A 26,273-nucleotide genomic window follows, 5' to 3' on the forward strand; every position below is an offset into this window, starting at 1 on the left:
CTTACCCAAGACATTTCTCAGGGTTGTGTTTACAACAAGCAACCTTGACTGATAAGGTCATGTCTCCCTCTGGGACAAAGAGCAGGTTTGCTTACTAAGCCCCAAGCTTAGTGTTCCTTTCCTATAGCTCAGCCCACTACATGTGCAGGCATCCATCTGGACCCTCTGCCTCTCCTCATAGGATTTGAGGACCAAGAGAAACCAATGCAGATATATTGATGCTTATGCTGCTTCCTGTGCCATGAGTTAAAGTCCTCTGTCGCTGACCCAGGAGCCTTGGAAGTAGGCTAAAATTGCAGAACCAAATTGTAGGTCATTCTCTTGTCCACCTGCTGTATGAAAATATAGTGGTAAAGTAGCTGAACAATTTAATTAAATTATGTGTTTGGTTTCAATAAGAGGGATCTAAAGAAGGCAACACAATCTGTTTGCAGGGATACAATTTTTGTGATTGTGTAAGATTTTATTAAAAATACAAAGAACTATTACATAATATTTTACCAATATTCCAGTGTTTAATGATCTGAATTTCAGCATAAATGATGAAGTTTAATTAGGAGAAATAATCCTTTACTTATAAGTGGCTTTTTAAAAATTAACTTTTATAATTACATATGTTAATACTTACGATAGAAAATATGCAGACTATACAGATAATATTATATTTCTTTACAAATTTTTTATATATATACACACACACACACATTTTGTTTTTCAAACTTGGTATTCAACAGTATATATTGTTTTGTGTCCTGCTTTTTTTACTTAAAGATTATTTCTCTATATCAAATCATCTTAGAAAACATAATTTTTCATAGCTCTATTATATGCAATGATTAGCCTTTTGTTAAGCAATTTTTTTTTATTGAGGTCATAATAGTTTATAACATTATGAAATTTCAGTTGTACATTATTTGTCAGTCACTATATAAATGTGCCCCTTCACTCCTTGTGCCCATTCCTTCCCCTCTGGTAACCACTAAACTGTTCTCTTTGTCCATGTGTTAGTTTATCTTCCACATCTGAGTGAAATCGTATGGTATTTGTCTTTCTCTGTCTGGCTTATTTCGCTTAACATAATACTCTGAAGGTCCATCCATGTTGTTGCAAATGGGACAATTTTGGTTTTTTTTATGGCTGAGTAGTATTCCATTGGATATATATACACCACATGTTCTTTATCCATTCGTGAGTTGATGGGTACTTGGGTTGCTTCCATGTCTTGGCTATTGTGAATAATGCTGCAGTGAACATAGGGGTGCATAAACCTCTTTGAATTGTTGTTTTCAACTTCTTTGGATAAATACCCAGTAGTGGGATAGCTGGATCATATGGTATTTCTATTGTTAATTTTTTGAGAAATCTCCATACTGTATTCCATAGTAGTTGCACCAGTTTGCATTCCCACCAGCAGTGTATGAGGGTTCCCTTTTCTCCACATCCTCTCCAACGTTAGTAATTTTTTGTCTTGGTGATTATAGCCATTCTAACAGGTGTAAGGTGATATGTTAGTGTAGTTTTTTGGGTTTTTTCCTGAAGATTTTATTTTTCCTTTTTTCTCCCCAAAGCCCCCCAGTACATAGTTGTGTATTTTTAGTTGTGGATCCTTCTAGTTGTGGCATGTGGGATGCTGCCTCAACGTGGCTTGATGAGCGGTGCCATGTCTACACTCAGGATTTGAATCAGTAAAACCATGGGCCGACGAAGCATAGTGCACAAACTTAACCACTCGGCCATGGGGCTGGCCCCTTAGTGTAGGTTTTTTTTTTTTTTTTTTGAGTTAATGATAGGTTACAAACTTGTAAAATTTCAGTTGTACATTGATTGTCAGTCGTGTTGCAGGTGCACCACTTCCCCCCTGTGCCCACCCCCTACTTCCCCTCTCCCCTTGTAGCCACCAATCTGTTCTCTCTGTCTGCATTTTTAAATTCCTCATATGAGTGAAGTCATACAGAGATTGTCCTTCTCTAACTGGCTTATTTCACTTAGCGTAATTCCCTCAAGGTCCATCCATGTTATTGCAAATGGAATGCTTTTGTTCTGTTTTACAGCTGAGTAGTATTCCATTGTATATATGTACCACATCTTCTTTATCCATTCATCTGTTGATGGGCACTTAGGTTGCTTCCATGTCTTGGTTATTGTAAATAATTCTGCAATAAACATTGGGGTGCGTAGGACTTTAGGAATTGCTGACTTCAAGCTCTTTGGATAGATACCCAGTAGTGGAATGGCTGGGTTGTATGGTAGTTCTATTTTTAATTTTTTGAGGAATCTCCATACTGTTTTCCATAGTGGCTGCACCAGTTTGCATTCCCACCAGCAGTGTATGAGAGTTCCTTTTTCTCCATAACCTCTCCAACATTTGTTACTATTAGTTTTAGATATTTTTGTCATTCTGATGGGTGTAAGGTGATATCTTAGTGTGGTTTTGATTTGCATCTCCCTGATGATTAGTGATGTTGAACATCTTTTCATGTGCCTTTTGGCCATCTGTACATCTCCTTTGGAAAAATGTCTGTTCATATCCTCTGCCCATTTTTTGATCAGGGTGTTTGTTTTTTTGTTGTTTAGTTATGTGAGTTCTTTGTATAGTTTGGAGATTAACCCCTTGTTGGATAAATGATTTGTACGTATTTTCTCCCAGTTGGTGTCTTTTTGTTTTGTTCCTGGTTTTCTTTGCCTCACAGATGCTTTTTAGTTTGGTCAAGTCCCACTTGTTTATTTTCTCTTTTGTTTCCCTGGTCTGAGTAGACGTGGTATTTGAGAAGATCCTTCTAAGACCAGTGTCAAAGAGTGTACTGCCTATATTTTCTTCTAGGAGTTTTATGACTTCAGGTCTTAGCTTCAAGTCTTTGATCCATTTTGAGTTAATTTTTGTGTATGGCGAAAGATAACCTTTATTCTTTTGCATGTGGCTGTCCAGTTTTCCCAACACCATTTGTTGAAGAGACTTTGCTTTCTCCATTGTATGTTCTTAGCTCCTCTGTCGAAGATTAGCTATCTGTAGATGTGTGGTTTTATTTCTGGGCTTGCAATTCTGTTCCACTGATCTGTGTGCCTGTTTTTTGTACCAGTATCATGCTGTTTTGATTACTATGGCTTTGTAGTATATTTTGAAGTCAGGGATTGCGACACCTTCAGCTGTGTTCTTTTTTCTCAGGATTGCTTTAGCTATTCGGGGTCTTTGGTTGCCCCATATGAATTTTAGGATTCTTTGTTCTATTTCTGTGAAGAATATCATTGGAATTCTGATTGGGATTGCATTGAATTTGTAGATTGCTTTAGGTAGTATGGACATTTTAAATATATTTATTCTTCTAATCCATGTGCATGGAATATCTTTCCATTTCTTTATGTCATTATTGATTTCTTTCAATCATATCTTATAGTTTTCACTGTATAGGTCTTTCACCTCCTTGATTAAATTTACTCCTAGATATTTTATTCTTTTTGTTGTGGTTGTAAATGTGATTGTATTCTTGAGTTCTCTTTCTCTTAGTTTGTTATTAGAGTGTAGAAATGCAACTGATTTTTGTAAGTTGATTTTGTACCCTGTAACTTTGCTGTAGTTGTTGATTATCTCTAGTAGTTTTCTGATGGATTCCTTAGGGTTTTCTATGTCTAAAATCATGTTGTCTGCAAACAGCGAGAGTTTCACTTCTTAATTGCCTATTTAGACTCCTTTTATTTCTTTTTCTTACCTAATTGCTCTGGCTGAAACCTCCAGTACTATGTTGAATAAGAGTGGTGAGAGTGGGCACCCTTGTCTTGTTCCTGTTCTCAGAAGGATGACTTTCAGATTTTCCCCATTGACTATGATGTTGGCAGTGGTTTTATCATATATGGCCTTTATTATGTTGAAGTACTTTCCTTCTATATCCATTTTATTGAGAGTTTTTTTTTTATCATAAATGGATGTTGGATCTTGTCAAATGCTTTCTCTGCCTCTATTGAGATGATCATGTGGTTTTTAGTCCTCATTTTGTTAACGGTGTATCACATTGATTGATTTGTGGATGTTGAACCATCCCTGTGTCCCTGGTATCAATCCCACTTGATCATGGTATATGATCTTTTTGATGTATATTGCTGTATTTAGTTTGCCAATATATTCACCAGCGATATTGGCCTATAATTTTCCTTCTTTGTGTTGTCCTTGTCTGGCTTTGGCATCAGGGTGATGTTGGCCATGTAGAATGAGAAGACAGAAGTGTTCTGTCTTCCTCAGTTTTTTGGAGTAGTTTGAAAAGGATAGGTATTAAATCTTCTTTGAATGTTTGGTAGAATTCTCCAGAGAAGCTATCTGGTCCTGGACTTTTATTTTCGGGGAGGTTTTTGATTTGTGTTTCAATCTCTTTACTTGTGATTGGTCTATTCAGATTCTCTATTTCTTCTTGGTTCAGTTTTGGGAGGTTGTATGAGTCTAAGAATTTATCCATTTCTTCTAGATTGTCCACTTGGTTGGCATATAGTTTTTCATAGTATTCTCTTATAACCCTTTGTATTTCTATGGTATCCATTGTAATTTCTCCTCTTTCACTTCTAATTTTATTTATTTGAGTCTTCTCTCTTTTTTTCTCAGTGAGTCTGGCTAAGGATTTGTCAATCTTGTTTATCTTCTGAAAGAACCAGCTCTTTGTTTCATTGATCCTTTCTACTGTTTTGTTTTTAAATTTCAATTTCATTTATTTCTGCTCTAATTTTTATTATCTCCCTTCTGCTGACTTTGGGCTTTGTTTGCTCTTCTTTTTCTAATTCTGTTAGGTGTAGTTGAAGATTGCCTATTTGAGATTTTTCTTGTTTGTTAAGCTAGTTCTGTATTGCTATGTATTTCCCTCTTAGGACCACTTTTACTACATCCCATATGAGTTGGTATGGTGTATTTTCATTCTCATTTGTCTCCAAATATTTTTGATTTCTCCTTTAATTTCTTCAATGATCCATTGGCTATTCAGTAGTGTGTTGTTTAGTCTCCACATTTTTGGCCCTTGCCCAGCTTTTCTTCTTTTTTTTTTTTCTTGAGGAAGATTAGCCCTGAGATAACTACTGCCAATCCTCCTCTTTTTTGGTGAGGAAGACTGGCCCTGAGCTGACATCCATGCCCATCTTCCTCTACTTTATATGTGGGATGCCTACCACAGCATGGCTTTTGCCAAGCGGTGCCATGTCCGCACCCAGGATCCAAACCAGTGAACCCTGGGCCACCAAGAAGGGGAACATGCGAACTTAGCTGCTGCACCACCCAGCCAGCCCCCTGTTCTCTTTGTCTACATGTTTAACTTCCACCTTTGAGTGGAGTCATACAGAGATTGTCTTTCTCTATCTGGCTTATTTCACTTAACATAATACCCTCAAGGTCCATCCATGTTGTTGTGAATGGGACGATTTTTTATGGCTGAGTAGTATTCCATTGTATATATATACCATATCTTCTTTATCCAATCATCAGTTGATGGGCACTTAGGTTGCTTCCATGTCTTGGCTATTGTGAATAATGCTGCAATGAACATAGGGGTGCGTGGGACTTTTGGAATTGCTGATTTCAAGTTCTTTGGATAGATACCCAGTAGTGGGATGGCTGGGTCATATGGTATTTCTATTTTTAACTTTTTGAGGAACCTCCATACTGTTTTCCATAGTGGCTGCACCAGTTTGCATTCCCACCAGCTGTGTATGAGGGTTCCTTTTTCTCCACACCCTCTCCAACATTTGTTACTTTTTGTTTTGGTTATTTTTGCCATTCTAATGGGTGTAAGGTGATATCTTAGTGTAGTTTTGATTTGCATCTCCCTGACGATCAGTGATGATGAGCAGCTTTTCATGTGCCTATTGGCCATCCGTATATCTTCTTTGGAGAAACGTCTGTTCATGTCCCCTGACCATGTTTTGATCAGGTTGTTTGATTTTTTTGTTGTTGGGTTGTGTGAATTCTTTATATAGTATGGAGATTAACCGTTTGTTGGATATACGATTTGCAAATATTTTTTCCCAATTGGTGGGTTGTTTTTTTGTTTCAGTCCTGTTTTCCCTTGCCTTGAAGAAGCTCTTTAGTCTGATGAAGTCCCATTTGTTTATTCTTTCTATTGTTTCCCTTGTCCGAGAAGACGTGGTGTCTGAAAAGATCCTTTTGATACTGATGTCAAAGAGAGTACTGCCTATATTTACTTCTAGAAGCCTTATGGTTTCAGGCCTTACCTTTAGGTCTTTGATCCATTTCGAGTTTATTTTTGTGAATGGTGAAAAAGAACGGTCAATTTTCATTCTTTTACATGTGGCTTTCCAGTTTTCCCACCACCATTTGTTGAAAAGACTTTCTTTTTTCCATTGTATGCCCTCAGCTCCTTTGTCGAAGATTAGCTGTCTATAGATGTGTGGTTTTATTTCTGGGCATTCAATTCTGTTCCATTGATCTTTGCACCTGTTTTTGTACTCTTTCCAGATTTTTGCCACTGTAAATAATATTGTGACAAAGATCCTTAAACATCAATCTTTGTCTTTCTTTCTGATTCTTTCCTCGGGAAAAAGCCCTAGGCCTAGTATAAAAGATATGAACATTTTTAAGCTTCCTCATATGCTTTGCAAAATTGCCCTTCAGAAAGGTTCTGCCAGGGTGCACTCTGCTGAGTAATCTAAAAAAGCAGCTGAGGACATTTTTTGATTCAAGTCAATGAAGAGACATGGAGACTAGACAGGCAAGAACTTTAGAGTGCTCAGCCTGAGATGAAAATTTAGCTGTAGACTATTAGAAAAGAAAAAATCAAGTAGAATGAAGACGGAAGGTGAGCACTGAAAGTTAAAAGGCAACAAAACATTCAGTAGAGATTCTTTAATGCTTAAACCTCTGATAAGGACTTGAGTAATGTGAATGTGTAATTAGCATATATAGCTCAACTGTGTATAGGCTGGACCACATATTTCTTCACACTGAGGTAACGTTTACCTGTGCATGTGGACCATGTATTCCAATTGTAATGGACAGGAGAGGATACAGAGTTTCTTGAGAAGAAATGAAACATACTTTTTACCCTATGGTAGCAGTACAATGAGGCTACTGCACCCTTTATTATCACAGAATTAACACAAACTGGCATTGGGAAAAATGTAAACTAGGTTTTCAGACTAAAAAGTAGCTGACTATTCTCCAAGATGAGGACTATGAAAAATGCAAAAATTGAAACCTATTCATGTATTGACATTGAACAAATTGCTTCAAAATTATTTAGGAAAACTATGTTTGGGGAGCCATAGTTTCTTTAGTTTTCTGGCTCTTTAATTCCCATTTGAGGTGGGAGAAGACGTTTTAGAGACTGGATGTTCACTGAGCTCCTGCTCTGTTCCTCGCCCAGAGCTGGAGCTGTAAGATCATAAGAGGGAAGGGCAGGTGAGGGCTGCGGCATCAGCAGGCCCTGAGTGGGGGTAAGGCATGTAGAAGAGCCGTCACAGCCTTTGCAGGTAGACACACTTGCCCAGATTTGAATCACAGCTGACTCCACTTCCTGGCTGTGTGGCTTCACTTCTGAGTTTCAGTGTCCTCTTTAAGATGAGATTTAGTGCAGAGCTGTAATGATATTAAACGAGATAGTGCACATAAAGAGGCTAACACTGTTCCTAATAAATCTCGATGCTAAATGTATGGTAGCTATTGCTTTCATATGTCTTTAGGGGCAATTTGATTAGTGATAAATAGTAACATCAGTATTTTATGAACATTTAATGAGCCCTCAACATAAGATAATATGTATTTAAAAATTCTCTATAAAATGCATTATATAAAAAAGTCTTTTAGCTACATTCCATTTACTTTGAGTTTTGGCATTTTACATTGAATTATATAACTATAAAATATACTGTTACACGAAATTAATTTTCATAACATAAATATTATATGAAACCTTACTTTATATTCTTCTTTCTAAATAATCAGAATCTGTTTTACCTTGTGTTCTTTAAAGGCTTCTCGGTCTTGGATTTGAAAAGTTTGTCAGAGTTGGAAGTGTTAGGAAGATTGCCAAGCCAATTTTACCTTATAGGTAAGAATGCTAAATTCTGGAAGTTGCTGAATGTTCAGAAAAGTATAATAGTTTTATGTAACTCTTACCCTAAAATTGGTTTTTGAAGAAGAGTGAAGAAAGCCTTATCTTTTTTTTGGTTGACTTAGAAAATCTGTGTTTTACTTTTTATGGTATTATGAAAAATGGAATAAATTATATAATTCTGTTTTTAGCTTGCATGCTGGCTCAGAAAATGAAAATGAGCAATTAAAAGAACTACATGCATTGATGAAAGAAGACCTGACTCCTGTGGAAAAAGTCTATGTGAGGAAAAGTATTGAGCAGCATAAACTGGGAACCAATAAAACCCTCCTGAAGCAGGTGAGGGGCAACAGCTTCCGTTGGTTTCTTTATCATTTATATATGCTATTCAGATTTATTTTAGTCGTGTTGATGGAGGATATTTCCTTTAAATTACCACAAACGACTATGATAGCTTAGATTTAATGTGCATGTCTATCCAGTGCTTGTTATTTTATTGTAAAGCATTCTTTAAATTTGTGAACAAATCCAACTCACCATGACTGAATCACATCCTTTCTCCCTTTGTCTGTTTGATTATCTTTCAGTAAGCTTAAAGAGGAAAGGGAAGAGGTAGGAATCAATTCCTGGCAAATTAAATGAAACTTGGCTTTTTTTTCTCTGGAAGAAATAGAGGAAGAGAAAGTCTGACCCTGGGCAAAATATCCAAGTGAAATTTGTCTTTAATTTAGGAGAGCTCCTAGAAAGCCAAGCCTTTCAAAGTCTGTCTATATCCAAGAATATAGGAGGCTCAGACACTTGCTTCTGTATTAGGAGCCAAGACTGGACATACAGGATCCCAGGCTATAACAAGTAGCATCATCCCCTTTATCAGCTTCTGATCCAGGGCAGCTTGGGCATCAGCTGGTAGGGGAAAAGAAGCCAATTAGTAGCTTCCTCCCATGAAAGGAGAGCATGGGGAAAAGTAAAGGGATGGAGGGGAAGAAGCTTGTTGGCTTCATGGACCATGTGGACGTTGGTCATTTTCTGCAAGAGATTCAGGAAAATCAGCATGCTTGGGACCCTCTATTGGTCAGCTATTGCTGAAATAATGCTGCTTAACAAATAAAATCTCAGTACTTTAAGACAACAAACCTAGGACTCTACAGATCAGTTGGCATGACTCAGCTTAAGGCTATGGGTCAGGTCTCTCATTCTGGAACAGTTGCCTGTGGCATGATGGCCTTCTCCTGATAGATGGCAGAAGTGCAAGAGAGCAGGCTAGGTCACACAAATGCATTTAGAGCTTCTGTTCATCTCATGTCCTCTAACACTCCATTGGCTATAAGAGGTCATATGGCCACGCCCAACATCGTGGGGACAGGGAAATATACTCCACCTATTTCTCTGGTGGGAAGCACTGCAGAGTCACATGGCAGAGGGTGTGGATGTGCCACACTCTCACAGAGAGGAAGGGGAAATTGGAAATATAACCAGTCTGCAACATGTCCTTAGAAGGCTCCAGACTAGCTTTCTATTATCTGAGTTACAGAGTAACTGACTCTACTCCCTTCTCCCCAACCAAATCCAGAAGGGCTTGGTTTGACTGTGTTCAATTAATGCCAATTAGTCATTTATGTAAACTATTTACCATTTTACTCACTTATCCAACACAATAGTGATATGTAAGAATTAATGGTTTCTTTGGTAACTTTCTAAGTGAAAGCTGAGTTACCATAATCTGCTACTCATTGGTATTGCCTGTTCACAAATGAAAACTCTTAGAGGAAACTTTTTTTACAGGTTTTCTCTAACAAACTTCCAAGGTCCGGTTAGACCTGACACATTGCTAAAGTGACATATCTTTACAATGAAACTTATTTTTAAAGAAAAAGCTTATTAGTTCTTTAGGTTTTCGTATTAGATATTTAAGTGAAAAAATTGCTTCCTGATTCATAACTCTAGGGTTCTCATTCTAAGGTTGTTTTTGTCAGATACAGTTACCAGAAATTAGATAGCGGATGGTATTTGAGAGTAGTACCAAGAGCAGTGTATATTGCTACAAGGGTGTCCTTTCCTGGATCGTTTTAGAAGAACCGAATGTTTAAAAACTGTGGAGTTTCTAATATAAATATGGCATTAGGATTTTTGTTTTTGTTTTTAACAAAAGAAGGGAAACCTGACAAAGGTCTTATATGTGATGAATATTATTTATTATTAAAGAAAATAATGTGTTTAGAATATTTTCTTGTTTCACAGGATCTGTGGAGGCAGCATTTAATTTGTAAAGCATACGTATGTGTGTGTGTGTGTAGATGTGTGCACAGACCATTAGTAGACTGTGCAGTAGACTGCTAGGCCGATGCCCACATCCACTTAGAAAATTCATCGATTTTCCTCTTATTTATGTTTAGTTCCAGAGATAAAATATTAGCTTTTATCAGGCCTTTTGCCTTGAGACTTGGAAGATTCGAATATACTTACAGGCTACAAGTCCACTTAAACTTACTGTTGTTCAGAATTAGTTAGCCATCTTTATCTTCTTAAATAAGTCAGAATACTAGTGTGCTTGAAGTTTAAGCAAAGGACCGTTCGTTAGCGTGTTCAGTGCTCCTTGTGGAGAGCTCTGGCCTGTGTTGATAACAATGCATGTTGTGTTTATTCAGCCTCATCTAGAAGGATAAAATGTGTACATTACCTTAATGTTTTAAAAATCCTTGATATAATACTTTCCTTCCGAATATCAAAATGTGCCTTTTATTTGTTCTTATTAATGGGCTTGTGGCCTATATTCTGTGATTTCCATTTCTAATGTGGGAGTAATGAAATGTGGAAATAAAGTGACCCATGATTTCTGATTGTCACTAATTAGGCCTAGCTCATTTCTGATTTTAGCCTGCAAGTTCTTTGGTAAAAACATTCTCTTACCTTTTTTAATGGTTGTTAATCAGTACCATTCTTGTAATAAAGGTTCGAGTAGTTGGAGCTACCTGTGCGGCCTGCCCGTTCCCGTGCATGAATGAGCTTAAATTTCCTGTGGTTGTGCTGGATGAGTGTAGTCAGATAACTGAGCCGGCCTCTCTCCTGCCTATTGCAAGGTAACCTAAAAGATTCTTTTCCAAAGGGCACTCAGATGTCACAATTATTTCAAACATTTCCTCAGCTTAAACTCTTACCATACTTTTGTGAAAATTTTTAGCAATTCAAGTACTAAACTTATTTTTTAATAGAATGCAGAGGGAAATTTGGGGGGGATTCAGTGTATCAAAATTTTGTTAGGGGGCCAGCCGGGTGACGCAGCGGTTAAGTGTGCACGTTCTGCTTCAGCGGCCCAGGGTTTGCCGGTTCGAATCCTGGATGCGGACATGGCACTGATTGTCAAGCAATGCTGTGGTAGCCGTCCCACATAGAAAGTAGAGGAAGATGGGCACAGATGTTAGCTCAGGGCCAGGCTTCCTCAGCAAAAATAGGAGGATTGGCAGATGTTAACTCAGGGCTAGTCTTCCTCAAAAAAAAAAAATTAAAAAAAAAATTTGTTAGATCACGGTTTAGATATTTGGATCACATAACCCTGAAAGCCTTGATAGCACTAGTGCTAGGATTCTACTGGAACCCTGCAGATTTCTCAACTGGATTAAAGGTCCTCTTTAGTCATAGTTTTGAGAATCTAACTCTACTGAAGAATGTGCTTCAGTTCCCTTACCTTGATATAATTCCAGTGTTTAGGTTCTGAAAATAATTTAAGATTATGAAAGGATATAGAGTGTATAAAGAAAACTCAGTTGAAAATGAAAATTTGTCTACTAAAATTGAGAACACCATGCAATCTTCTAAGCTGACTCAGCCAATTGAAACCTTGTACTTCTAAAGTATCTCTTACGGAGGAATCCTAAAGGTGGGGAAAGAGTAAGAGACTTGGACTCAGTAGGCCTGAGTTCTGGTGCTTGCTCTGTCCCAGTTAATGAGGGAGTAGGGTACCAACGGTCATGATTCCCCCAGGAGTTGGAAGCTTCCTGCATCGTGGGGCTTTCACTGTTTAAACTGGGACAGTCCTGGGCAAACCAGGATGAGTTGGTCACCCTACTCAGGAGCCAGTGTGGAGGAAGGGTGAGGCCCTGCACGAAGGGTGGAGGCGTGACACTTGTGGAGCACCTACTCTATACTAAACACATTGCATGCTTGATTAAATCCTTCCAACAGCCATGCAGGGTGGTATTACCTCCAGGTTACCAATAAAAATACTGAAGCCCGGAGAGATTAGAAAACTTGCTGTGTCCATGGAATACAACAGAGCTGAGATTTGGATATAGGTTTTTCTATAAAACTTTGACTTTTTCCCATTATATCCCACCTCTATTTAGAAAGACATTTAGCCTAATTTACTGAGCCTGAGAGCCTAATTTACTTCATCTCTAAAGCAAGGCTTTAAGCCAAATGACTCCTAAGAAAGCTTCCAAGTCTAAAAGTTTATTGATTCTAAAAATCACTGTTTCTCAAAGTGTGTTCTGTGAAATACCAATTCCATGCAGGGGCGGGGGACACTTAATAGGTTTTATGTGGAAAAGAATAAAGTTATGTAAAGGATTCTTTACTGCATAACTGTTCAAAGCCTTTTAATACACTTATTAGCACTACTAAGCCTTGTTAGTTCTCAGAACACTTCATGGTATTCGAATTCTTTGAAATAGATTTTAGAAAATAGTGCAATAAATGATGTGAATGCATGCTTTTCTCATTGCTTAGATTAATTTTTGGAATTCTGTCTTTAGGTTTGAGTGTGAAAAGCTCATTCTTGTTGGAGATCCCAAACAGCTTCCTCCTACTGTTCAGGGTTCTGATGCAGCTCATGAAAATGGATTGGAACAAACTCTTTTTGATCGACTTTGCTTAATGGTAACACTGCTAAATTCATATAGATTTATCATTTATTGTTTATATATTGTGTAGATTCCAATTTCTTTACATCTTCACCAACGCATTTTTTTTTTTTTTGATAATAGCTACCCTAATGGACATGAAGTGGAATCTCATTGTGATTTCCCTAGTGACTAATGATGTTGAGGATTTTTTCATGCACTGATCATTAGAAAAACGTCTATTCAAGTTCTTTGCCCTTTTTTTTTTTTTTTTGAGTATTGGCACCTGAGCCAACATCTGTTGCCAGTCTTTTCCTGTATTTTTTTCTTCTCCCCGAAGTCCCCCAGCATACAGCTGCACACTCTAGTTGTAGGTCCCTCTGGTTCCGCTATGTGGGACACTGCCCCAGCATGGCCTGATGAGTGGTGCCAGGTCCATGCCCAGGATCTGAACCAGCAAAGCCCTGGGCCACCTAAGCAGAACGCATGAACCCAACCACTCAGCCATGGGGCCAATTTTGAATTGGGTTGTTTATTGTGTTGTTGTTGAGTTCTAGGAGCTCTTTATATATTTTGGATATTAATCCCTTATTAGATATATGATTTGCAAATATTTTCTTCAATCCTATAGATTGTCTTTTTGTTTTCTTGATAGTATCCCTTGATGCACTGAAGTTTATAATTTTGATGAAGTTCAATTCATCTATTTTTTTCTTGTGTGGTTCATGCTTTTGGTGTCATGTCCGTGAAACTGTTGCCAAATCCAATGTTGTGAAGATTTCCCCCAGTGTTTTCTCCTAGGAGTTTTATAGTTTTGGCTCTTACATTTAAGTCTTTCATCCATTTTGAGTTAATTTTTGCATATAGTATAAGGTAAGAGACCAACTTCATTCTTTTCCATATAGATGTCCAGTTTTTTCAGTGCCATTTGTTGAAAAGACTGTCTTTTCCCCATTGAGTGGTTTTGGTGCCCTTGTCAAAAATCAATTGACTATATGTGTGCACGTTTATTTCTGGGATCTCTGTTCTATTCCATCGGTCTTTGTGACTTCATTACTTTTTATGTACCACAAGTTCTTATCTATTCATCATTACTATTGTTTTGATGCAATAATCTAAATCAAGCTATTTTTATAAGCAGAAAATTAAAATAGTACAGCCAAAAGAATTGTAAAAAATTTTTTGCCAAAAGAAAAATTTTATCATTGTTGCTAGTTTAAATTGCATTTAAGGAATTATTTTGCTGAACTTTCAATAATCCGTAATTTCTTAACAGAGGAAGAAAAACTGAAATGAAACTAAAAAAATTATTAAATCTCAAGTAAATATTTTTTCACCCATAACAGATATTATTCCCTAAAAATCCCTCTAACAAGAGATTTTGGACAGACTGGGTTGATTTCTCTGCTCTGGGAGGAAGAGACATTAGTGCTCTCATGCTTTTTTCCCCTCTTTCTCACCCCCTCCCATGTTCCTATTTTGTTACATATATTGTTATTATTTTCGTTCTACAATCAGAATTTGTACAATTATTTAGAATCAGTTCTGTATTTAAAGATTCAGTACTTAGCTTCTTCATTCATCTGAGTGCTTTGGACTTCGTCATCCGTTTATTTTTTTCAGGAATGGCTCATAGATGCTTACCTTCCTGAATTCTTTTTATGTTTAAAAGATCTATTGCCTTTAAATGTAAATGGCACCTTGGCCTATTGGATAGTTGCATGGATGATTACTGTGAATTCTAGGGCCAGCCTGATTACTTTTCTACCTGGATGCAAGAACTCTTTCTATAACCTGTGACTGTAAAGTTGATAAATTTACTACAATATATGTGGACCTGGAGTGTTCTGTATCTCTTCGTCCTGTAATATAAATTTTCTCAAAGTGGAGATTCTGTTCTTTGTTTCAGGAAAGTTTTTTGTTCCATTTGGTGGGTTTTCTATCAATGTCTTAGTCAGCTCAGGCTGCTATAACAAAATACTGTAGGCTTAACCAACAGACATTTATTTCTCACGGTTCTGGAGTCTGAGAAGGCCAAGATCAAGGTGCCCTTAGATTCACTTCCTGGTAAGGGCTGTCTTCTTGGCTGTGCCCTCACATGGTGGAGAGAAAGAAAACTCTGGTCTTTTCCTCTTATAAAAAAGGCACTAATCTCATCATGAGGACCCCACCCTCGTGACCTCATCTAAACCTAATTACCTTCCAAATGCCCCACCTCCAAATACCATCTGGGGTTTAGAGGTTCAGCATATGAATGGGGGGCATAAACATTGAGTCCATAACACAGAGGTACCCCAGTTATTCTTATATTGGGTGTCTTTATCTGTCTTCCATTTGTATTACTTTAATTTCATCTGCATTATCTGTGAAGCCTTTTCTTCTATGTCAGAAATTTTATTTCTGTTCCCCTTATGTTGAGTGTGAAGTTGCATTCAGTTTTGAGTTGGGTTATACTGAGTTTTGTGATGAAAATTCTATTTGTTTTTTGCTGCTTGTAGTTTATCAGTTCTTTAATGATATTTTTTTTTTTTTTTTTTTTTAAAGATTTTATTTTTTCCCCAAAGCCCCCCGGTACACAGCCGTGCACTCCTCGTTGTGGGTTCCTCCAGTTGTGGCATGCGGGACGCTGCCTCAGCGTGGTCTGATGAGCAGTGCCATGTCCGCGCCCAGGATTCGAACCAACGAAACACTGAGCCGCCTGCAGCGGAGCGCGCGAACCTAACCACTCGGCCACGGGGCCAGCCCCTTAATGATATTTTTTTAGTTGTTTATTCTTTAGGATTGAAATTTCCCTTTTAATCTCGTCATCTTTTCATCATCACACCTTTGAGATTTTGTTTCACTGAATCATATTCTGATTGTATACTAAAGCTTGAAAACTTGTGGAAAATTTCCTTCTGGTTCTGGCTATATTTTTGTCTAGGCTGTGTTCTACATGTATCTGTTGCATTGTCTTCCTTGACTTTATTAATTTTGAGGCTCCATAACATTTGCACAGTTGCCATTCCTCTTTCATTTCCTGATGTTCTCTAGTGGGCATCTCTCTCAGATTTGTGTTCTGTGTTCTCTCTGTTTTCCCAGTACCCTGAAAATATGCTGGTGGGAGACGAGGAGGGGTGGGATTGGACTAGAGCTCAGTAAGAATATGTGCTGTCTGCATTAGCTTACATGGGCTCTCTCACTTCTAAGGTTTTGTTAAATTCGCTGCACCAGAATTCGCTCCACATGGTTGGCAGTGTTGTCCCTTTCCCAGATGAGGGATGTTCTGGAGCCTGAGGTGTCCCATCATTTTGATGTTTGGTCCTCAGAGCCTTCACTTCCACCAAAAACCTCTCAGTTCACTTGCTCTGTTTCATTTTCCTTCTTAGGAGCCATTTCCATTATATGACTTCTGGAGAAATTAGGAATCTCGCTACACTGCATTTCTCCTTTCCACCCCAGAAACTTCTTTCTTTCTTGACGACAACCACATTTTAAAGTTTATGTCATTGGGTTGGCTGTAAATCCTTCTTTCGGCCTGGCTGCTGAACTTTTCCTTTGCTGTTGTTTTTAGTGTTTGTTGTTGTTCCTTTAGATATTGGAGAATGGATTCTGCAAGGTGGCTTTTCCTGCCACCTTCTTAATTCGGAAATTCTCCCTACGTTGAGTTTCAAGTGACAGTGAGATTTTAATTGAGTTCTACTTAATTTTGTGAAGACCCAAGCTCTCAGTTGTCTTGAGCTTTTAATTGTAATTGAATTGCAAAACTTTCTACCCCTTCCGTGATAAGTCACTGTCCAGGCTCCTTTGAATCAAACTTTTTTAATGACTTCTTAAAAATCTTAATTTAAAAAATTATTTAAATTCTTGGGTCTGGCCTTATGGTTAAGTTTGGTGTGCTCCACTTTGGCGGCCTGGGTTCAGTTCCTGGGTGCAGACCTATACCTCTCATCAGTGGCCATGGTGGGGTGGCAACCCACATATACATTAGAGGAAGATTGGCACGGATGTTAGGTCAGGGCGAATCTTCTTCAAGCAAAAAGAAGATCGGCAACAGATGTTAGCTCAGGGTGAATCTTCCTGAGGGAAAAAAAATCTTAAAACATTTTGAATAGGTAATTTTGTCACATGATTCAAAATTTAAGCAGAACCAAAAAGTATAGACAGTGAAAAGACTTCCACTCCTATCCCCCCAACTACTCAGTTCCTCTCCCTAAAAGCAACCGTCATCTTTTTCTTGTATCCTGCTAGCAATAATTTATGCCAATATAAGCAAATACATAAAATACTTTCCCCCGTTTTACAAATGGTAGCATATTATGTGTGCTGTTATGCCCTTTGCGCTTTCACCTCTCTGTTGTCGATGACTTTTAAAATATGAAGTAGACTTTTTTTTTTAAGATTTTATTTTTTTCCTTTTTCTCCCCAAAGCCCCCCAGTACATAGTTGTATATTCTTTGTTGTGGGTCCTTCTAGTTGTGGCATGTGGGACACTGCCTCAGCGTGGTTTGATGAGCAGTGCCATGTCCGCGCCCAGGATTTGAACCAACGAAACACTGGGCCGCCTGCAGCAGAGCGCGCGAACTTAACCACTCGGCCACGGGGCCAGCCCCTGAAGTAGACTTTTTAAGGGAATTTTAAAAGGACAAATAAAGGATAGACTAAAAAGTGATTTAGTTACAGAATGGAATAATATAAAACGATTAAGATGAATGAACCTGATCCATATAGAGAGTTCTCAAAAACATAGTGGATGTTGAAAGAAGCAAGGTACAAAGGGAGATTTACAGTAAAATATCCTTATGTGAATTTCAAAAGCCCAACAAATAATATATATTGTTCATCAATGTGTGCCAGTGCAGTAAACACGTAAAACTCACGTGGGATGCCGTAAAAAAAAACTCGGCACTGGGGCTATTTCTGGGGAAGGTGGTAAAAGACAGGAGAGGGAGGGGCTTTCGCTATGTATGTCGCATTTTATTTCTTAACAAAAGAGAGATCTGAAGCAAATATGACTAAATACTAATGTCACATTTTGTTTTTCTGTATATTTGAACTAGTTCAGAATTAGTTAAAAGCAAAAGAAATGAAAGTAATACCTACTACTCATGATAGAAAGTATGGAAACTACAGAAAAGTAAAAAGGTAAAAATACATCTATAATAACCTCACCACCCCCAAGAGAAAACCCTTTGTAATATTTCAGTGTTTTTTTCTTCCAGCTTTTATCCTAGGGGTGTATGTATGTATCAGGTATATGTATTTTTATATATTTTATGTATTTTATGGTGTGTGTGTGTGTGTTATATATATGTGGAATATTAAAAAGCCAAACTCAGAAACTAAGAGTAGAATGGTGGTTGCCAGGGGCTGGAGGGTGGGGAAATGGGGAGATGTTGGTCAAAGGGTACAAACTTCCAGTTATAAGAGGTGTAAGTTCTGGGATCTGTTGTACAGCACGGTGATTGTAGTTAATAATACTGCGTTATATACTTGAAAGTTGCTCAGGGAGTAGGTCTTAAATGTTCTTACTACTAAAAAGAAATGGTAGTTATGTGACGTGATGGAGGTGTTAGTTAAGGCTGTGGTGGAGGTCATTTTGCAATATATAAATGTATCAAATCAACACATTGTACACCTTAAACTTATACAGTGTTATATGTCAATCATATCTAAATAAAACTGGAAAATATGTATATATGTATTTTTACATAGTTGAGATCATACCGTTAATATAATTTCTATCCTATCTTTTTTTAACTTTACATTATAATAAATGATGTCCCTGTGTTATTACTAGCTTTGTAATCATTCACTGTTGTCATAAATATGTTTAATCACTGAATATTATGTTGTATGGATATACCATAATTTAGTCATTTCTCTAATGTTTTTGGGTTTTTTTTAAGATTTTATTTTTTTTTTCCTTTTTCTCCCCAAAACCCCCCAGTACATAGTTGTGTATTTTTCAGTTGTGGGTCCTTCTAGTTGTGGCATGTGGGATGCTGCCTCAGCATGGCTTGATGAGTGGTGCCATGTCCATGCCCAGGATTCAAACGAGGGAAACCCTGGGCCGCCGAAGCAGAGCGTGCGAACTTAACGACTTGGCCACAGGGCCAGCCCCTCTCTAATGTTGTTTTAAGTTATAAACAATGATCCTTTGAGCATTTTTATACCTAAAGCTTTTTGTCAGAGGTTTCCCATGCCCACCGACTTCAACTTATCCACATACTGTTGCCCTAAAGAGTACTGAGGATTGATGTTTTTCTTGCATGTTTTTCCCCCATAGAAGATACATTGTCTATGTGATCATTAATCCAACATTTTATTATGTATCATTATTATTAGAATATCTTGTAGCTATTCAAAATGTTGAAACAATACTACGGAACATTTTGCGAATAAAGAATGTGCTCCAGAAGAGCCCTAATGTAGATGGGACTTGACTTTATGAGGGCTTAACAAAATTAGAAACTTCTTTGAAGATTCAGAATGAAACATAGCTTGTACCCAAGGAGGAAAGTTAATAAATGAGTTATCAACAACACTTTCTAATGCTTTTAAAGATTCTTTTTCAATTAGTGTTAGACCAACTCCGCATAGATTATGAAAGCATAATGTTAGGTGCAAACTTCTTTTATATTTTATAATTTGGTGGTGTAATAATAGTTTACCAGGAATATTTTTAGTAATTTTTAAAAATTATTTTTATTTACAGTCTGTTTTATCATGGTTGTAATTCATTTACTAAGAGCAAAATATGGCTTTATTTTTATTTATTTGTTTGTTTATTTATTTGCTGGGAAAGATTTGCCCTGAGCTAACATCTATTGCCAATCTTCCCCTCTTTTTTTCCCTCCCCAAAGCCCCAGTACATGGTTGTATATTCTGGTTATAAGTGCTTCTAGTTCTTCTGTGTGAGCCACCACAGCATGGCCACTGACAGACAAGTGGTGTGGTTCCACGACCGGGAACTGAACGTGGGCCACCGAAGTGGAGTGTGCCAAACTTTAACCACTAGGCCATCAGGGCTGGTTCAATATGGCAATATTTTTAAATTTTAAAGTACTTTTTTTTCCTAAGAAAAAAAATGCTGTTTTAATTTTTTATTTTTCTGCATTTAACTTTCTAAGGGTCACAAGCCAGTTCTATTGAGAACCCAGTACCGTTGTCACCCTGCGATCAGTGCTATTGCTAATGATCTGTTTTATGAAGGAAACCTCATAAACGGTGTTTCGGAAACAGAGAGGAGCCCTTTATTGGAATGGCTACCAACGCTGTGTTTCTATAATGTCAAAGGACTGGAACAGGTAAATGACATTAATGCTGATGAGAGTCAACACGGTTTAGTTTCCTGGTTTAATTTCATTGTTGTTTGTATGATTTCCTTGGTCTTTCCATAGCCTTTCTGGGAAACAGAATTTAGGGTCTGTTTCTTATTCCAGATTGAAAGAGATAACAGCTTTCATAATGTGGCAGAAGCTGCTTTTACACTCAAGCTGATTCAATCACTGATTGCAAGTGGAATCTCGGGCTCTCTGATTGGGGTGATAACATTATACAAATCCCAGATGTACAAGGTTTGTATTACGTATTATGATATTTATCATCTATTAAATATTATAATTTTATATTACAGTATTTGATATTACATTTGTAGTAGTTTGGTTTGGTGCTTGAAAAACTTTGGGGACTATAGTTAATATATTAAAAAAGAAACATTCTGATTTTTGTCTGGTCTGGGTTTTTTTCTGTATAATTAAATGTAAACCTAACAAGGTTTAATTAAATTCACTTTACAGCTGTTGAGGCAAAAATGCAAATAAACAAATTAGAGGGAAGAAAATGTGGTGTATGCTTTGTGTTTTGGGACAGATGGGATTGAATCTCTGTTTTCCAGAATGTTCTTTCATTATTATTACATTTTATCAGTAAATCAAAGATAGATACCAGATATTAATATACACATGAGCCAATTACTTCTAACCAGTTTTTTTTTTAGTATTTTTCATCCGTTTCATTATTAGTTTATCAACTCTAAATTAGCATATCCAAATGAGTTCCCCAGGAATAGATAAGTCATCACTTTTGATTTTGTGTCATAATTTATATTGTCATCTAGTTGTTTATCTATCATTTTAGAAACTATCTAGCTAAATCTATGTGAGTCATAAAGAAAATGAAAATTATCCACTGTTTGTTAAATTGAAATGGTCGCTGCGAGTAGGTTCAGGGCTTAAGTTCTTCATGGTCTCTGCACTGCCTGATCCCTGTCTTCTTCCCCCACAGCTGTGTCACTTACTGAGTGCCGTGGACTTCGACCATCCTCATCTTAAAGCTGTGCAGGTGTCCACCGTAGATGCTTTCCAGGGAGCTGAGAAGGAGATCATTATTCTGTCCTGTGTAAGGACGAGACAAGTAGGATTCATTGACTCAGAAAAGAGAATGAACGTTGCATTGACCAGAGGAAGGAGGCATTTGTTGATTGTGGGAAATTTAGCCTGTTTGAGGAAAAATCGACTATGGGGGCGTGTGATCCAACACTGTGAAGGTAAAATAAAAATGTGTTGAATTCAAGCATTTTGAATTAAAACTGACTTTTAGGTTAGTGCTTGGAGTGGTTCATGTAGGAACAGCTCCGAATTTGCCACTGTGGGAGATGACTGAAATGATAAATTGGGAACCACACTAAAGTATAGTTGGCTCATATTTTCTATCTTTTTAAGGAAGGGAAGGCGGATTACAACATGCAAGCCAGTGTGAACCACAGCTGAACCATCTCCTTAAAGATTATTTTGAAAAACAAGCAGACGAAAAACAGAAGAAGAAGAGTGAAAAAGATAAATCCAAAGATAAATCTCATTCACAAAAGGACGTGGTATAGATATTTTGTATTTATATAAATTCAAATTTATTTTACACTGTACATTTTTTATATTTTTACTACCCCAAAACACTTGTTATCGAAAAAGGTAGTTCATGATAGTTAAATAACATTAAAGAAACACATATAAAAAATTTGCTCTTCAAAAAAGTATACATTACTTATATTAAAATAGGCAGATGTTGAAGATATAAAATCTTACTAATAAAATTAAATTTTTTCTAAAAATTATGGCTTCTGTTTGCTAAGGAAATGAATTTGCAAGGGGCAGGACAAAGCCTTCCTGTGGAATGCCAATGTTACTTCAAAAATAAGTGACTATCTCGGGGTCGGCCCCATGGCCAAGTGGTTAAGTTCGCGCGCTCCGCTTGGTAGCCCAGGGTTTCGCCAGTTTGAATCCTGGGCGCCGACATGGCACCGCTCATCAAGCCATGATGAGGCGGCATCCCACATGCCACAATTTAGAAGGACCCACAACTAAAAATACACAACTATGTACCGGGGGGCTTTGTGAGAAAAAAAGGAAAAATTAAAAATCTTTAAAAAAAATAAATAAAAATAAGTGAATATCTCAAAAGCTTGTCTGTGAGAACGTGGCTACACAGTTATACCAACACACTCTTTCTGAACTATAGCTCTATCAGAATCTTTTAAAAATAAATATAATGCCCTGTCATTTTATAAGTAAAAACAGATTCAAAATAAAACTTTAAAGAAGTACAAAAGGAAGAAGAAAAACACTGAAAGCTCACTGCTGGAGATGGTAGGGCTCCACACTTGGCCGTGGTCAGTACCCAGCCCCAGACCTGGTAGAGCAGGTGCTCACTAAGTTTCTGTGGGATGAATGAACAAATGAATGAATGAAAGACGTCCTTTGGTTCATTTCCTTCTAGTCTTTTTCCTGTGCGTTTACTTGCATAATAGTTATTGGTATATATTTTTTAAAATTTGTATTATAAAAAGAATACATTCTCCTAGAAAATTTGGAAAATACAGAAGAGTATACAACAGAAGGCACCTATAGATCTGCTATCCAGAGATAGTCATTGCAAACATTTTGCTTCTGTCCCTTTTCTGTGGTGATATTCTGTATGTATATATGTAAATAAGTTAAACCATTTGTCATATGATTTTTAGACATTATTAACAAAGGAAGATTTATTCATCCTACATGGAAAAATGGCAAGGACTTGACTATAATTAATATCAATGAAATATTTGTCTTTCCCAATTAAAAAAATATCTCAGTGACCCAAGTCACTCAGTATTCATTTAAAAGATGCCAAAAATTGCTTACTTGAATTACTTAGCAATAAAAAATGACCAGTCTACCTCTATAAAACTCTTCTTTTATGTTTGGGAGAAAAATTAATCCAACAAATGAACAAAACTTGTTTTGTAATTCTCCAAGCCTTGTCCCAAATGTGTCCTTGATTGTGACAGCAGTAGCTCTTTAAAGCATTCATCCACCTGTGAAGTGAAAGTTATGACTTTCAACAGTTCCTTACACGGGTAAGGAGTCCTCGAAGGAAGGATTACAGAGCCACGCTTTACCTTTGAGCTGTACAATCTGACAATGCATATTTAAAGTGGATTCCTGAGTTTTGCTGCCCAAACTTCCCTATTTTTCATTTCTTAATTTTGAGTCAGTTCTTGGTCAGCTGGAGCTAAGTCTCAAGTAATTTTTTTTTCCCAAGAACAGTATTTTGATGATACATCTTCTGAGGCTCGGTGTATCTGAGGACATCTTTCTGTTCCCTACACTTATGAGTGCTATCTAAGCACTAGGGGGATTGCCCTTGGCCTCGCTTCCTGTTCATTGGGATGACGGTTGAATTTCCATCTCATGTCTACAACTGATGGCAGACAGATTTTGCACAGCTCCTGGTCTAACTCTTAGTTTTCATCTAACTACTCAAAGACTCTGATAACATCTTCTGCACTTGTGCTTGTGCTATCATTAGTTCCTCCCTCCACTCTGCCTCTCATTTTGTGAGTTTTCAAGAAATTTGCATTTCTGCAACGATGTAGGAAGAGGTCTTGATGGTGTAGAGCAGGATTTCTCAACTTCGGCTCTCTTGTCATTTTGGGCTGGATAACTCTTTGCTCTGGGGGCTGTCCTGTGCGTCATAGGATGTTAGCAGCATCCTTGGCCTCTGCCCACTTGATGTCAGTTGCATCTTCCCCCAAGTCATAACAACTAAAAATGTCTCCAGACATTGCCAAATATTGTGGTATAGAGGGTAGGCCCAGCACCCTGGCAGGCTCAGAAAGCAGCAACTGCACTTACAAGTGTGGCTGTCCCTTTCCTGCTTGGGATCAGTCTAGTATTTTTGATCCAGGCAAGTTAATAGAGGAGAGCAAAGGGCCTTTTTATTTTTAGATGGGCATGCCCACCCCATTTCTAATGGCATCATCCAGGCAGTCCACAAATTATGTTTTCAATCCAGTCTGTCATCCTTGCAGTTTATGACTGTTCCTCCCAACTCCTGACAACAGGTCAGCTCTGAATGTCAAACGTTTATGTGTTGCCATAGTTATTTGTATGTGACAGTGCTGAAACCTTTTTAAACAGGAACACGTTGAAATCTTTAAAAGAGCTTCCCGTTCATTCAACGATATTCTTGTCTAGAACATGGTAACAGGTACAAATGTTATGGCATAGCAGGTGGTTAAGAGATTGAGAGATTGGTTGAGAGAAGGATGGTATACTGCTGCTGCTGAAGGGTAGCTATATCTTAGAACTTCATAGCGAATTTTTGTCAGTTTCTAATTTATAGTATATTATAATTAACAAAGTTCTGAAACTAGTTAACAGAAAACAACATTGGTGTTGCAGAATTGCTTCTGGGCCAACTCCAGCCCACCTGAATAATTCAAAAGTGCACAGTAAGCACTTTTTTACACCAGGCACTTTAGAAAGAAAAAGGAGTCACAGTGGTGTGGGGGAAAAGGGGAGAAGATGGGAGTGGCTCAATCTCTGCTCCCTTGCCTCCCCTGTTCCCTTGGCCCAGAGTGGAGATTCACAGTTCAGATTTCTTCTCTGAGTGGACATGACTTACAGTGGATATGGTGCTATTGGTCTTTTTTCTCTGGTTCTCTTTCCCATCCTGGAGAGAGACCTATTTGAATTGGGTCACAGAACATCATCGCAAGGTGTAATGTCAGCTGCAGCAAGTCTGGTTTACATGCAGGGGTCAGATCTTACACAGTGCTCTTGGGCCCCATCCATCAGAACAGAAGAAGTCTTCACTCACTCCTTCTCGCAAGACTCTTACAACAGAAATGGGGTGAGGGACGGTTAGTTCTTATTTCCTTCAAAGACCCCGTAAGAGGAGCCAGGGATCTAGTGACTCATCTATTTTATCTTTCTTAAAGATTAATAAATCAAGACATTCTTCTGATTGGGTGGTGTCGACCACTGTAGAGTTGACTTTGGTTCACGATACATTTTGAGCAAAAACATACTATCAGAACCCTGAATATCAGTATGGCCTTTATTTCTATTTTCAAGAAGAAAAAGGCCATAACAATATATAGAAAAATCTCCAAAATCCAGGCTAACACTGACTCTTTTTCATCCCAACTTCCAAGTTTGGTTAGACACAAACTGAATTTTAAGGAGTATTCTATTTAGTAAACAACAAATATTAGAATTTCTCATGATTTTACAATATACTCAAAGTAATAAGCCAGTTTTATATCTAGAGACATCACAAATCTATAGATAACAATAATATTAAAACAGTGTCTCCCATCCTATGTTCAGTGATAGAATTAGATAAGAAGATTTTCTAGGGGCCGGCCCTGTGGCCAAGTGGTTAAGTTGGCGCACTCTGCTTAGGCAGCCTGGGGTTTCGCCGGTTTGGATCCTGGGCACAGACATGGCACCATTCATCAGGCCATGCTGAGGCGGCATCCCACATAGCACAACCAGAAGAACCTACAACTAGAATATACAACTATGTACTGGGGGGCTTTGGGGAGAAGAAGAAGATGGAAAAAAAAAAAGAAGATTGGCAACAGATGTTAGCTCAAGTGCCCATCTTTAATAAAAACAAATGTTCTCTAGATTTTTACGTACAGAAAAAGTCTATTAGTTTAAGCATCGCATATTGAAATAGAAGGAAATTTCTAGGCTTTAATGCACTCATCATTAATTGCCTTTGCTTTACAGGGTATGTGTGTGAGGTTTTCTCAAGGTTCTTTCACAAACATTACATTGATCCCCAGTGAGGAGAACACGTGTTTTCCCTATTTTATAAATGAGGAAGCCAAGATCAGAGAAATTGAAGTGACCCACCTAAACTACTATAACTAGTACAAGGCAGAGCTGGAACCCAGACAAATCCAGCTGAGGCTCTTCTGCTGTACTGCACAGCCTGCATGGTGAGTCACTTCAAATTACCAAAAGGTGAAAGTCACTGAAACCACAAGTCCCGTGATCATCTTTGACCCAACCAAACAGACTCATTTCCTGGTAATTTACCTGGGTTAATTTATTATGTAACAAGTTATTCACAAGGTATTTGAACAATC

General features: G+C 37.7%; 1 protein-coding gene across 8 annotated transcripts in view; it reads left to right on the forward strand.

The window, feature by feature from the left end:
• ZGRF1 (zinc finger GRF-type containing 1) overlaps positions 1–21,962 on the forward strand; it is a 71,410-nt gene extending 49,448 nt beyond the window's left edge. For 7 of the 8 annotated variants that reach the window (XM_023636728.2, XM_070259803.1, XM_070259805.1 and 4 more), the window contains 8 exons: positions 7,956–8,033; positions 8,228–8,375; positions 10,986–11,113; positions 12,785–12,908; positions 19,984–20,160; positions 20,296–20,430; positions 21,140–21,401; positions 21,577–21,962. In XM_023636728.2, the coding sequence (XP_023492496.1) occupies positions 7,956–8,033; positions 8,228–8,375; positions 10,986–11,113; positions 12,785–12,908; positions 19,984–20,160; positions 20,296–20,430; positions 21,140–21,401; positions 21,577–21,734 (1,210 nt within the window). In that variant the 3' untranslated portion in view covers positions 21,735–21,962. Of the gene's footprint in view, positions 1–7,955; positions 8,034–8,227; positions 8,376–10,985; positions 11,114–12,784; positions 12,909–17,910; positions 17,996–19,983; positions 20,161–20,295; positions 20,431–21,139; positions 21,402–21,576 lie in introns of all 8 variants that reach the window. The other variant, XR_011436300.1, reaches the window with a different exon arrangement.
• The last annotated feature ends 4,311 nt before the right edge of the window (positions 21,963–26,273 follow it).

Source organism: Equus caballus, chromosome 2 (genome assembly GCF_041296265.1).
Source record: "Equus caballus isolate H_3958 breed thoroughbred chromosome 2, TB-T2T, whole genome shotgun sequence".
Taxonomy (NCBI): Eukaryota; Metazoa; Chordata; class Mammalia; order Perissodactyla; family Equidae; genus Equus; species Equus caballus.